At 55.2% G+C, this 14,662-nt stretch overlaps 1 protein-coding gene across 2 annotated transcripts in view; it reads right to left on the bottom strand.

Annotated features, from left to right (window-relative positions):
• BFSP2 (beaded filament structural protein 2) overlaps window positions 1-14,662 on the bottom strand; it is a 68,438-nt gene extending 53,776 nt beyond the window's left edge. The window contains exon 1 of one of the 2 annotated variants that reach the window (XM_045857232.1): window positions 14,101-14,662. In XM_045857232.1, coding sequence (XP_045713188.1) covers window positions 14,101-14,583 — 483 coding nt within the window. In that variant the 5' untranslated portion in view covers window positions 14,584-14,662. The remainder of the gene's footprint in view (window positions 1-14,100) is intronic. The other variant, XM_045857231.1, reaches the window with a different exon arrangement.

Raw genomic sequence — 14,662 nt, 5'->3', positions numbered from 1 at the left:
CACACCGAGGGCGGGGCCTCTGCAGAATCCTCTGCCCCCTGCTTCCAGCAAACCTCCACTTGGACATTTCATTGCAGTTTCAGAACTCGATGGGCTCTCCGGAGGGTGAAGGCACGGAGAGGCAGGCATGAGGGCTCGTCCCCGACCCAAAACAGGCCCTTCACCCCTGAGAGTCCAGCGGCAAGGACTCCTGGGAAGACGATGGGCTTTGGAGAGACAGGGCTTCCAACCCTGTCTTTGTCCCTTGGGGATGTGTGATGCTCTGAAAGTCCCCCTATTTTTGGAATGGGGATAGGAGACATTCTCCCCAGCACAGTAAGATGATTAAAAGACAGGTATGTGTAGCAGGATGTTCAACTGCCTGAGCTGAGGCTGGGAAGTCACTGCGTTGCTCTCGGAGTGGCCAGAGGCGCAGCCGTCCTGGGAGCAGGGGTGGAACCTGGGACAGCATGGCGGCTGGGCTCATCTGAGAGGGGTCCTTGCCCATGAGGGTGAGGGGGTGCCAGTGGGGCGTCAGCTGGAGGTGGAGCTTCTCTGTGCAGTTGGTCCAGTGGGGGAGTCTCAGAAGAAATGTGTCTCCAAGAGAAAGAGTCTGGTTTAAGCTCTAGCCAGACCCAGATAACAGGAGGTGAACTTACAACAGTCTCTTTCTCTAAAGGAAGAACTGTCCTGCCCTCCTCTCCTTTCCTTCCTTCCTGCTTGCACTTCCGCTGCCTTGGGAACAGCAGTGGGGGGTAGAGCCGAACCTCCTCCCACTCCCCTCCTAGGAGTCGGACTCTGCCTGGGCGCAGGGGAGAAAGTGAGGGTTAATGTGTGGAGTAATACAGCCTATCTACTGAATTGAGACTGTATTTTGTGACTTGAATTGCATGAAATTTTCAGTTCTCTACAAGAGAGCAGAAAAATCAAGAGTCCATTCATACTTATATCCAGAGGGTAGGAGACAGTATTTACCTCCCAGCAAAGCTACTTTCATTACAGTATAGCTCGTGAGTCCTTCCTGTCCGATGCACTTAGCCTCCCTCCCTCGCCTAGCACTGTGCTGGGCACATGGCGGGCCCTCAACAACGGATTTATTTCTTCATCATCCCTCTTAGAGCTCCAGGTCCCAGAGTCGGAACATTCTGACTCTTGAATATTTGGAGTACCACAGTACTTGGGGCAGAGTGCACTCTCCTTCAGTGCCTGATGTATAAACATCCTAAACCTGAGTTCTGTGCCAGCCCCATGGCAGCCACCACCACAAATGTCACTGTCGAGACTGCTGGGGAGGAAGGAGGCGGGGCCAGCGTGTGCCAACATCCCACTTCGATGTGCCGCTAATTCCTCCCACAGACGGAGGAGCCGCAGCCTAACCTCTGACACCGACGAAAACTTTTCCCTCTCGTGTTTTTCTCTTTTTACAAAAACCCTCACCTGATAATATGTTTATTTTAGAGAGCGAGGAAGGGAGAGGGGAGAGCAAGAGAGGGGAACATCGATGTGAGAACAACTATAGGTTGCTTCCTGTGCACGCTCCCCAATGGGGGATTGAACCCATCACCTTTCGGGGGATGGCACGACACTGCAAACAACTGAGCCAATGGGCCAGGGCATGCTATTCTCCTTTAAGCTTCAAGAGGACCAGGACGGGGCCGTGATGGAAGACAGGAGATATTAGGGACCTGGTCAAAGTACCTGGTGACCTGGGACTGGATGGAACTCAGGACCCCTGATTCCACACTCAAGCTCTGACCTAAAACTCAAAGCTACTGAAAATGGAACTGAAAAAAAAAAGAAAATAAAAGAGAAGGGGGTTGGTCTCTTCCATCACAAATGGAAGCAGGAGAGAAAAAGAACAGACTTGCTGGCTAATATATGCCAAATCTCAGCATGGAGTGAAATTTTATGGTTGATTTATAATCCAGGAAATTGGAAGCTGTCGTGGAAATTCTGACATGAAGGCAGTGACTGCAGGACGGCATGAATTGTGTGGTTGGTCCCTCATGATCAGGGTAGCTTTCCAGTGAAAGGATAATTATAGACACCCAGACTTGACACAAATAATATTTTGCAGCTGGTCAAGGGTGTCAGACAGTTCCCAGAGAAGCCAGAAGGTGGCGCCACTTGCCAAAAGAACGGGACCAGAAGCAGCTGCCTGGGACTCTCCCATTTCCAAGGGCGTCCCCCACCACTCTGATTTGGGAGGCCACTTTTGGATTTCTGCCACAAAGTGGGATGCTTCTGACAAACCAAAGGTCCACCCCTTATTGCCCCTGTGCAAATACTCATTCCTTCTCCCTAGGGTACTGCAGAGTTGCCTGGGCAGATGGTAGCAGGAAGGCCATGTAATCCAAGGAGTTATCATTTCAACTACTACAAACAACAATTGTTGTTTCAGCAATTACTGCCACAGTTTATTGAGTGCTGACCAAGGGCAGACACCCTGCTACGTGCTCTAAGTGAATGATTGGATTTGATTCCTACGGCGATCCCGTAGGGTAAATATCATTATCCTTATTTCTCAGATGAGAACGCTGAAATCCAGAGAGGTTAAGGCATTTGTTTTAGGTCCCAAGGTTAGCCAACTGCAAAGCCAGAATCTGAATTCAGTTCTTTTGGATTCCTCTAGAGCTTGTGCCATTACTCACTGTGATCAACCCTCCCTCCCTCCACCCCGTCCTTCCCCTCTGTGGGCTGGGTGTGAGGTTCAGGAAGGACCAGACTACACCTCTGCTCTGGGGGGTCCTCGCTGTAACGCACAGACCCAGGACGACTGCAGGGCGGTGGGAGCCGTGATGGCAGTGAGCATGGGACGGGGGTTGTGGGGGGGCTGGCTTGCACCCAGCACGGCTTTAGGTTGGGCACCATGCTGGGGGCTACTCAACGCTGTCAATTCCAGCTGTTTGTTGGCTAATTTATTCTGGGTTTTTGTAATCCTGGATCAGGTGTCGGCTTTGCTCTCTCTCAGTAAACCCCCTGTCTAGCCAATTTCTCCCTTCACTGCCATTTGGCAAGACCTGGGATATATTCTGGCAGGTGTGTGTGTGTGGGGGGGACTTTCGGGGGAAGGGTGGTTAATAAAACTGCTGCTTCATCAATGTTGGGCCATGGGCTACCACCTGACCCTGGGAAATGAAGGAGGCGGCACATTACTGAAACCGAATGTCCCGGTGGCAGCCAGCCAACCAGCTGAGCCACAAAGGGCTGGGGACCATGGCTCACCGGAGGACCGTGGCTCCTCTTTAGGAGATAATGAGCAGTGACGGGAAAGTCCAGGGCCCGAGGCTGGCGAGATCAGAGTTCCACCCTCTCATTTTACGGCTGAGAAGCCTGGAGGCAAAGAGAATTGCCTCGGGCACGCAGACAGTCAGCAGCCACAGTGAAGACAGACGCGGGAGCAGCTGCACCTGGTCTCGTCCGTCTGTGAAGAGCACGGTGAAGTGACCACCTGCTCACTGCTGCCGCCGCAGGAGTGATGAAAGGGAGTCTGGCCTACTCCCTGAGCACCTGCAGGGGGATGTCAGTCTGATCCAGGGCCGTCATCTAACAATCCAGGAGACTGGAGTTGAAAGGGGGGGGTAACTCGCCCAAGGTCGTGCAGCCCCTCCGTGACACTGTGTTTCTCTGTCCGCAGCCCTCTCTCGGGCTCTCGGCACTGTGGCTTTCCTTTCTGAACCCCAAGCCCCACGTGGTTTGGTAGGATTTGGGATCTGAGTTCAAGTGCAAAACCAAGTAAGGGTGAAGTGGAATAGGTGCAGAAATACCAGTATTTCTGGAACCTTTTAGAATGAAATTTGAATAAGCAGGACAAAATGTGGGAAATCAGGACTGCCATGCAAAAAACAATAGCTACTTTGTGAGTGGAATTGGGTGCCACCCCAAAGATATGCTGGCGCCTTAACCCCCCAGTGAATATCTGAGCCTGCCCTTATTGGGAACCACACCTTTGTAAATACAATCAGTGAGGATGAGGCCATGACGGCGGCCCTAGTCCAGCGTGACGGGTGTCCTTTGAAGAGGGAGATTTGGACACAGACACACAGGGAGAATAAAGGCAGAGAGTGGAGTAGTGTAATGCGTCCACAAGCCAAGCAATGACAAGGATGGCCGGCCGCCCCCAGAGGACAGAAGGGAGGGAGGCGTGAGGGGGGTTCTCCCTCAGAGCCCTCAGAAGCCATCAGCCCCTTGGACGTCTTAAGCTTGGATTTCCAGCCTCCAGACGGGGGAGAGAATACATTTCAGTTTTTTTTAAGCCACCCAGTTTCAGTATTTTGTTGTGGCAGCCCTAGGAAAAGACTAGTGTTTTCTCTTATTGATTATTTTGCTGGGCACTTCCGTTTGTTGACTGAATCAATATTTATTGTGCATCTGCTGAGTGCCAGGCACTGTGCAGGGTGTGAGAGGAAGAGCAGGGAGGGAGAGAGCCTAGGTGCTGCCTTCCTGAAGCTGACCTTCAAGGTCACCTGCCCTGTCTCTCACAGTCCTCACAGCAATCCTGAGGGATCAAAAGGGGTCCTTCTTGCTGAACTTAGAGGTAAGGAAACTCACTCTGAGGGGTTAGTAACCAGGCCAGGGCCTCGCTCCTGGCTGGGATGAAGCTGGGATGAAGGATGCAGGTGGGCTCTGTGTGAGCCACCACCCTGGTCTCCCTCACAGCCTAGGGGCGTGCCTGCCGAGACAGACGTCCGAGGGGGGTGAAGGGCAAGACAGGCAGGAGCCTGGGCCCGGAGATACGTTGTGCTCGGCATTTCCAAGGCACAGAGTGGGCCCAGCCTCCAAAAGCCACGCACAGCCCGAGAAACTACACTCAGCCCCTGGCCTCGCGGGTCTGCAGGATGTGGGTGAGGCCAGAGACCCCGCCCAGCCAGCTCTGCCCCCGCGGTCCTGCCTCCCACCGCTGAGCATGCGGGGTCGCACAGCTGGCAGGGAGGCCTCAGCGCTTCGCCCGCCCGCACAGGAGAGCTCACGGAGTGCCAAAGGTAACCAGGTAGGGCCACTCTGTGATGGCTGGCGGGAAGGGACAGAGACAAGACTGCACTGTGATCCCACTGAACAGAGCGGTGGGGATGCTCGGCAACCACAAAACCGGCACTCCCCCTCCAGCCGGCACAGGTGACAGACGGCTGCTCGCGGCAGCTCTGTCCTGCCCCGTTCCTCCCGTCTCCTGGGTAAAGTCTGGGACGGCCAATCATCCCACGGCCCTCAGTCCCTGACGGCACCACATGCAGAACACAGCCTTGCTCCTAAACTTTCCCCAAACTGCCCAGCACGAGCCCAAACTTCATATACCGGCCTCTTCCAACTCCCTCTTCCGGAGCCGTTCCAGGTTCCCCCGAGTGCGCCCCCCGCCCCCCCGCAGCCAGCGCCCGAGCAAGCCAGACTTCCCGGCCTATCAGTGTGCTCTGTGCTCTCCATGGTCTGCCTGGCTCTGACAGGCACACACCGCGCCTGCAGACCCAGGACCCAAGGCAGTTGGTCCTGGGGACCCCTCCCACCTCGTACCAGGAACTCTTAGCTCCTCCAGTAGCCATGGAACGAGGTGACGGTGGCAGGTGGTCAGGTCCCGCTGCAGGGGACACAGGTCTGTGGCAAGGACTGTGGGTTTTAGGGGGAGGCCACCTCCCACTGATGCGGTGCCCACCTCCCGTGGTGGAGGGGTGCACCTCAGGGGGGTCCCTAAATGCTGCTCAATGCTGCTCAGATAAAGACACCCTGCCTCCAGGGTCCACTGCTCAGCACATTTTTCTAGGCATTAAAATCATCGAGAAAGAAAAAGAGAAACCCCCGAGGGGCTGCAAAGCTATTAAACTTTCTAGTCCCAGTTCTGAGCAGCCGACAAGCGGGCCGCCACCCAGCCTCCTGTGTCGCGGTTATTAGCTCCAGCGTCCACGAGCTTGAGTGAGGATCAATCGCTGCTCCTGACAGTTTCCTCCAAATTAAAAGAGGCAGAGGAGAGGAGACACAGGAGGCACAGCGCGGCACAGTTTCAACTCCTCACAGAGAACGGCCGTGGCTGACTATACTCATAACTTCTATCCGTGGGCCCTCAAAGTGTATGCAAACCCATTGGGGCCTGGGGCTCGAGACAGGACTGGTACTGGTCATACAATGAGCACAGCAGGAGGCTTTTAATAATGTTCAGGGGCAGACACAATGCTGACTTGATCCTGGTAGGGACCCTGACTCAGCAAGGAACTCTGTCTCTGTGGGCCTTGGTTTCTTCGTCTATAAAATGGGTGTTACGGGCCGAACTGTGTCCCCCTGCAAATTCCTGCAGTGAAGTCCCAACCCCCAGCACCTCAGACTGTGACTGTGTTTGGAGATAGAGTCTTTAAAGAGGTCGTTCAGGTAAGACAATGCCACAAGGGCATCGCTGTAAGAAGAGGAAATGTGGACACGTCAGAAGGGGAGAAGATGTGAGGACGCAGGGAGGAGATGACCATCTATACGCCCGAAAGAGGGGCTGCAGCAAAAACCACCCTGCTGCCATCCCAGCCTCAGACCTCGGGCCCCCAGGACCGTGAGGACACAGATTCCTGTTGTTGGAGCCACTCCGTCTGTGACACGTCCTTCTGCAGCCCAGGACGACTAATCCAGGGGGCACAGCCACCCCTGGGCCACGCGAACATTGCCGAGAGGATCGGATGAGACAGGGAGTAGTAGAACTTCCTGTTAGAACTCAGCATCCGAGGACTGCAGGTTATAGTGAAAAGTGTGGATGCTTTAATTTTATTACCCAAGCATGTGATTTTGTTAAGAGGACACGGGAGGGGAACCTGTGCCCCTCCAGGGGGTGGCTGGGGTCTGGGCAAACCACCCAGGAATTCAGCAGCCTGCCCAGGGCTGCTCGCTGGAGTCAGTGCCAGGCAGGGCTGGCCGTCAGGTGCAAACGCCACCCTGGGGGCCCCGGGTGCTGCTAGGCACCTGCAGGGGGTCTGAAACACTGGAGGGGCAACTCACTTTGCAGACAGTGCTCCTTAGAGACAGGCAGTGAACTCCAGAGGTGCCCTGGGAGCTTCCTTTCTCCTCTCATTACTCCTCCCAACGACCCAGGACCCGCGAGAAAGCAGTTTCCACCTTCATCACGCAGCTAAACACTTCTAGTCCCTTAAGTTAATAACCTTCCTTTTCAGAGTTGGCTGGGAGCAGCCCTGAGGAATGGGTGCTTACTGGGAGGGGTGGGAACGCAGACGATGAAGATGCAGCACAGGTAAGGCCAGGGTGGTGCCTGGAAGCCCGGGCAGCCCCGCCAGAAGCAGCGGCTGGGAGGGGCGAGTGGGAGGGGCACCGGCGCTGGGGGCGGGGTGGGGGGCGAGTGTGGGCGGTCAGGAATCCCGGCGCTTTGCCTCCGATACACCTTGGCCTGGAGTCGGCTGACGGTGGGGGAGGGTGTTTTCTAACTCTCGTCCTTTCTCCGTATTGTAGTATTTCCCCTAAGACTTATTTCAATGATTACTCACTGGTCCTTGAAATAAATAACTACAAATTACAAGTTGTTTTTCAACAGCAGGTCAGTTTGGGGACGGCGTTTTCCACTCCTTGCGCACGGCTTTTCATTACCCGCTGATAACAGCTGAAACCGCTTCCCGTTTCTGCTGAATAATGCATTTGTGACCGTCAGCGCTGCTAGCTCGTCTGCAGCCAGATAAATGAGTCTTTATGTGCTTTTCCCCAGCCAGACGGACGGCAAACTGGGTTTTATTTTCCTAAATTGCGCCCTCCACTTCGACGGATCAGCACAAACCCTCTGGGGGGACGCGGGGCCCCGGCTGACGTTCCGCCTGGTTCAGCCAATTCCTTCCCTAATTCCCCGCAACGAGCCGCCGCGTTTGTCCACACACTCGCACCAGCTGCCGGGATTGAGTCTTAATTTAGTTCTTCTGGAGAGTGTAGCCCATTAGGAGGTCTTTCCTACTGCTCTTTTATATGAATATTCAATTTTGGGTTTTTTAATTTTTATTATTTTTTTTTATTTTTGAGACCAGGCCGCTGAGGGGAGTGTTCTCTCCTCTCTGCAGACGGGTTCTGCTTCTTCGAGGACAAGGGCTTCACCCGGGCCGCCCCCCCCCCCCGCGCCCCGCCCCGGACCGGGCCGGACCGCCCACCACCGGCCTCCCCTTCCCCCACGTAACAAGTTGCTGGCGGGAGTTTTATTTATTACTTCATTTTTGTTGAAAGGTAAATCATCATGCAGTGCCAAAAAAAAAAAAAAAAAAAAGCGCAGAGCCCGGAGTAAGCCTGCGGCTGCTGGGGCCCAGTCCCCCGGCCCTCGCACCGGAGCAAGGCCACAGCCCGGCTGTGCGTCCAGACAGCCGGCCCTCCCGCCTTTGTTAAAACGACACAAGGGGTAGCCCTGGCCGTGGCTCTCTTGGGTGGAACGTTGTTCCTCCCAATAGCCAAGGTTGTGGGTGTGATCCCCAGTCAGAGCACACACGAGAAGCTACCAATGAATGCATAAGCTAGTGCAACAGCACAAGTAGTAGCAGAGCGTAGGTGGGGTTTTGCAGCCTGCGGTTTGCTCTGAAATTCGCATTGATGCTGGTCCCACATCCAAGTAGGATGAGCTTCCCTGTTCTGTCCTTGCAGCAGCCGAGGATCCTGGGGCGTGGTTCAGCTATCTCAGACCTGCAGCTGATACTGGAGAAGCAGGATTTTAAAGCGACTCTCTGCCCCTCATTTCAGGTTTCCGATCGGAAACCCCAGTGCCTGGTCTGGTCCTGTGTGCAGCCTCGAGGCCCACCCGTTTGGTGGCTGCCCGTGGGGCGCTGTGACATACTCTCGGAGCAGAGAGGCGGTGGGAACCCGCAGTGACTTGGGGCCGCTGGGCACTCAGTGGCGAGAACTCCAAAACTCTTGGCATAAACGACGCCACCCAGCCACCCGCACGCGGGGACCTGACTGAGCTCTGGGCCTGGCCTCTGTCAGCCGAAGACCAGGGCTGGAGATGGCCCAGCCGCGTGTAACGCCTGCGGGAGAAAGCCCAGGCTGCCCGGGGAATTGACTGTTTACTCCAGTCAGAACCTGCCACGGGGCCCTGACGTCCCTTTTCTTAGACAATTACTCTAGGAAATCTGGAATTGTGCATCTTTCCTCTGCCTCTCTGGACCCCAGAGAGTGTCCTCCGGACGTCTGCGCGGAACTACCCCCCCACCCCCCCACCCCCGTCCCCCAGTTCCCGGGAGGGCGCAATGCTGGCTGCCATGGGCGTCCAGCTCCCTGCGCTCTCCTCGGAAGGACAGGGGAAGAGTGTTTCTCCTCCGGGTCAGCTCCGGTGAACAAACACAGATGGCCTAGTCGTATAAACCGTCCCCTCTGAGCCTCCTTCAGAATTTTTCTTAACCAACCCCTGTGTTTCAAAAGCCTTCAGTTCCATGCCCGCGAGCTCCGTTCTGAACGCAGTCTCCCTCTGTTACCACAGTGGCCCGAACAAAGTCCCTCTGGCCACTGTTAACAAGTGGCCAATGTAAGGTTTCTCTTACATAGCCGGGACATCTCTGCCCCACACGCAGACGGCCTCGCAGGGAGCCACGCCCTGTCCCGACGCCCAGCCTTTGTCCACGCTGGGCCCTGGGCAGGAGGGCCATCTCCTGGCCCTTGGTGTCTTACATGTCACCTCTGCTTCCTGGTCCTCGCTCAGGACCAGGCAAGGCCTCACTTCCTTTCTGACCCCCCACCACACGCGTGGGTTGAGTAACTCATGAACGCTTTAGGGAAACACTGCTACTTTACCACTCATTATTTCATGTCTGGATCTCCAGGGTTATTCCGCAGACTTTAACTGGGCGTTGACTAGGCACCCGGAAATTTACATACATAATTCCATTATATGTAAATAACGGACCAACCCTATGAGGCAGAAATTCTATCTGCATTTTTGTTATGAAAAGTTCAAACTTACACAAAAGGAGAGACTGGGGTAATGGATTCCCACACACCCATCAGCCAGCTTCCATGACCGTAAACCAAGGCCTATTGTATTTTGCCTAAACCCCTCAATTTTCCACTGTGCCTCAGAGTAGATTGAACAAATCCTAGATACTGCATTAGTTCTCTTTCAGATATTTCAGTATGTATTACTAAACTGTAAAGATACTTTACAAGAGCACATAACTTCACAAGCATTACCGCACCTAAAAGTTAGTAACAATTCCCCAATATCATTAAATGCACAGTTCATTTTTCCTCATGTTTAATCTGTACTTTTTTAAAGTTTGTTTGACTAATGGTTCAAATAAAGTCCATGTCAAAGGCTCCGTGTGTGCCTTTCAATTTATAGTTTTCTCCACTCCATCTCTCTGCCGCTCCCCCCCCCGCCCGCCCCACACACACCTTGTAATTGTTACTTGTTGGAAAGATTGGGTCTTGTGAGTCCTACAGTTTCCCACAGTCTGGGTTTTGCTAATTTCATCCCTGTGGTATGGACACAGGAGGTGGGGCCCGTCTGAGCTGAGGCTCCAAGTCCCTGACACACAGACACACTCCACTGTCCCATCGACTTCACTTACAAACACAAATTCTCACATGAAGTCATTAAGGATTTCAAGATGGCGACTACAGAGCCTTAAACTCCAAGTTCAGCCCTCTGAGCACTGGGCCCTAAAGGATGGTGGTGGTCACACACCTGTGAAGCTGGCCCTGACCCCAGTTCTTCCAAGGCTCTCACAGGTACACAGTGAGTGACGAGGGAAGGGAGAAGTCCCCCCCACCCCATAGACTGGTTTCCTGACCCCTGCCACATGGGGGACTGGCTGACTGGGGGTCTAGGGCTCCATGACGAGGCCCAGGAAGGCAGCAGGCCTCACTCCGCAGCAGGAGGGGCATTGTTTCTGAGTAGCCAGAAGTGTGGCCTTCCGTCTGGGGATGGACAGGGCTGAGGAGGGAGCTGGGTCCCTGTGGCTGCTGGGAAGAGGACAGCATTAGGGGTGGAGGCCCTGAAGGTGGGGCATGGCCTCCAGCAGCCAGTCCTTGGCCAGAGGTCCAAGGGAACAAGCACTCTGACTCTGGACGGCCTGTTTGCATGCTCACAACGGCGCACAGTTCCTGAAGCCCCTTCCTGCACCTTACTTCATTTCCTGCTCACAGCGACCCTGGGAGGTGATCGTGCATTTTGAAGGTGGGGAAAGGGGGATGTGGAGCAGAGGAGTGCTTGGTCTGAGCCGGTGGCAGAACCAGGATTGGAAGGGAGATCAGCTCCTGGCTGAGCATCGATCATGTACGTGGCTCTAGGTACCTGTAATGCCGGGAAGGACACGGTCTTCCTAAGCTGTTAGACACTGATTTTACAGGCACATTGCACTCAGCTACCCCCCTACCCATTCTGCAAAATAGATACAGTGATCCTGATCCCCAAACCACAGCCGAGGGAACAGGCCCAGAGAAGTTAAGTGCCTGACCTAAAGTCACCCAGCTAGGGGTGGCAGAGCCAACACCCAAACATCAGTTCACCTGACCCCCAGTTTGTGTCTTTTCAGTCCCCTCCTTGTGGGGGACAGTCTGTCCTTGCCTGAGTGGGCTTAGCGTGTGAAGGGTAGACATGCAAATGACCACGGGACAACAGGGTAGCTGCACAGTGGATGTGGGTGCCGGCTGCCGTGAAGTCACAGAAGGAGCAGGAAGGCATCGCAGAGCAGCAGCAGCAGGGGGCGCTGGTGTGGCCTGGTCAAAGGGCTGGCTTCAGAAGGGTCTCGTGGACTGAGACTGGAGCCATGGATCATGGTGTCCAGTCACTGACGGCCAGTCCAAAAGGGTTTGGGGCAGCAACACAGTGTAGTCAAATCCCACGTGTCCAAGAGGCACTGTGGTGGCTGGTGGGGACATGGACAGAGAGGGCAGGGGCCAGCGAAGCCATGTCCCAGCCACATGTCAGGGCCTGGAGGGGGGCGGGCAGCGTCAGTCGGTTTTGCAATAGCAACAAAAGAAAATCTTGTGTTATTTCTCAAATGCGTAGCATTTTCTTTTGCTCTTTGTCACGGAACAGATATTAATACTGAAGGCTGGGCTGTGTGACACAGATAACTCCACGTTATAGGTTTAACTGTACCTTCAAGAAGTCCTTGTTTAAACAAACAAGAAGAGAGAGAGAACTCTGTATTCATCCCTAGGATGTCAGTTACAGTCACTGAGGAGGAAACGGCCTTCATTTGGGACTCTGATGGCCTGTGTCCTAGTGAACGTCTTGGCATCTGGCCTTCTCCCCTGTGGTGCCGGGGCTGCACGGCTCTCCCTGGATGGTGTCTAGTCTGCAGTCCCCCTGAAGGCAGGAACCAGGTAACTTACTGACCCACGGATTTGCTGGACTACCCGTGGCATTATTATACCCATTTTATAGGTGAGGAACCGAGGCTCAGAGGGGCTGAGGGAGTTGCCCAGGCCCCTGTGGCCTGTTGGAGCCAGACCGAGGCAGTATCTGCTGAGTTCTGTGGCCATGCTTTTGACCTGGGAACTAGGTTGCCTGACTTCTTGTGAAAAGTCTGTGTGCACCAGAATGCAAGAAATCGTCCTGCAGGTGCTGAAAAATGGCCTGTGCAGGGATGTGCTGGTGGTTTATGGGACGCACATTTGGAACCGGGACCGCTGCAGTCAGTCGTGAAGGGGCAGCTGCCTCAGACTTGGCGGCACTAAGGCCCAGGCTGCTCTCAGCTGGCCCTCCCTCGGCCCAGCTGGATGCGAGTGGAACCTCAGCTGCAGGGCAAAGCAGGAGGGACAGCGTGGCAGGTCCTGCGCTGCCAGCTGGGCGCTGACTGACAGTGAAGAAGAGGCATGCTGGGATGAAATGGATGGTGGGGGAGGGGTGGGGGGGGCGCAAGGGGGAAGCCCCTGAGTGTGTCTGCTCAGCATTACCCAGCCACACACATGAAGGTTTGTGACCTCATCTTGGGGGGCTGTGTGCTGGGCCCCAGGGGGCAAGGGGTCTGAAGTGGCAGGTCCTGGCTGGGTGAGAGGGTGCTTTAGTCCCAAGGGACCCCAAGGCCGGCATGTTTGGCAGGGGGAGGAGAGAAGGCAGCCACCCACACAGAGACAGATGAGCTGTGCCGTGCTGGCTGGAGCCCCAGTGCTGGAGCCCCTGGCAGCAGGCCCGATGTGACGGACAGGCTGGGAGCTCTGCAGAAAGCCCCCTGCGAGCGGGTCCTGACCGAGCGAGGGACAGAGGAAACCTCTGCATCCCACCCTGGCCAATGAGACAGCCGCTGGCCACATGCGGCCATTTAAAGTAACAAAATCAAACGAGATACACAGCCTCAATGCCTCATTCTCACTAGCCACATTTCAAGTGCTCGGGAGCCGCTTGTGGCTGGTGGTGGCCAGTACGGGCAGTGTGGACACAGGACATTTCCATCATTGCGAAAAGTTCTATTGGGAGGTAAATTGTTTCATTACTACCTTTTATATTGATTACATGTTGGAGTCACACTTAGAATATGTTGAGTTAAATAAGATGTAATACAATATTAACTTCACCTGTTTCTTTTTACTTCTTTTCCCCACTGTGGGCAATAGACACTTGGACATTATCTGTGTGGCTCGTGTTTCTGTCAGACAGCGTGAGGGTGGATGGGCACAGGACCGTTCTGTCACCTGCCCCTTGTTTTTGGCGTTACATCCATTTGACATCACTCCATTTGGCGGTGGCTGTGAATGCCCTTTCCTGACACAAAGGTCACAGAGGCAGCCCCAGGTGATGGGACAAATGTGGGCTTTGGAGCCAGAAACACTCGGGTTAAAAATCTCAGCTCCACCTCCCTACTCGCTGCCTAATCTTGGCCAAATAACCTGGTGCCTCAGTTTTCTCACCTGAAAAATGCAATCAGCGAATGAGCTGCCGCACAGCACCGCTCTAAACACCAGAGGAGACTGCGTGTTGAGGGACTCATGTGGGTCTGGCCCCCAGGACACCTCGGTCAACGGCAGTCCTCACTGCTGTTACTGCCGTCCTTCATGTATGTAGCATGAAAGCAGAGGGGGTTATAGTCAGTTTCTCTGGCCTGACCACATACCCCCTGCCCCTGCCTCAGCCCAAGTGTCCTCCGATAATGACCTCCCAGAGACGTGTGACAGGCAGCCGTCGGCATCCCACCCCTTACCCTCTGCAGAGCCCTCGGGCACAGCCTGGGCACTCACCTGCTGGCAGCTGCTGGCCCAGGAGGCCCTGAGGGCACCCCAGTTCTCACGGCGCCCGGCCTTGCTCTCTAGGTGCATCCGCAGCTGTGCCTCCAGGTCCTGGATTGCTTGCTCAAGGGCATGCACCTTGGCCATGTACTCCACCAGGCAGCCCCCCAGGTCCTCAACGGCACCGAGGTCCCTCTCCAGGCTCGGAGCGGGCGCCACAGCCAGGCCTGAGCTCTGCAGCCCCTGCAGAAAGACGCTGCTGATGCCCAGGGCGCGGCGAGTCACCCGGGCAACCAGGCCGCCTGTGTGCCCACTGGGTGCCATTCCTACATAGACCCTGGGGGCTCGGACAAGGCCACCTGTGGCACTGGTCCTGGAGGCTGGGGGGCTATCCAGGGAAGACGACGACCGCATTCCCCTGAAGGACACCCTGTGCCTCTGGAGGGACATGCTGGCGCCGGTGGGCGCATCCACCACCACCCGCCTTGAGCTCATCGCTGCTCCTGCCTGTGCTGAGCCTGGTGGTTTTACAGAGTCCAGTGGCTCTCGGTTTCCAGCCCCAGCGTCCCCGTGG

Source organism: Phyllostomus hastatus, unplaced genomic scaffold (genome assembly GCF_019186645.2).
Source record: "Phyllostomus hastatus isolate PE091 unplaced genomic scaffold, TTU_PhHast_1.1 phas_scaffold_129, whole genome shotgun sequence".
Taxonomy (NCBI): Eukaryota; Metazoa; Chordata; class Mammalia; order Chiroptera; family Phyllostomidae; genus Phyllostomus; species Phyllostomus hastatus.
Note: the sequence above shows the minus strand (reverse complement) of the source record. Positions and strands in the feature narration are given on the sequence as shown.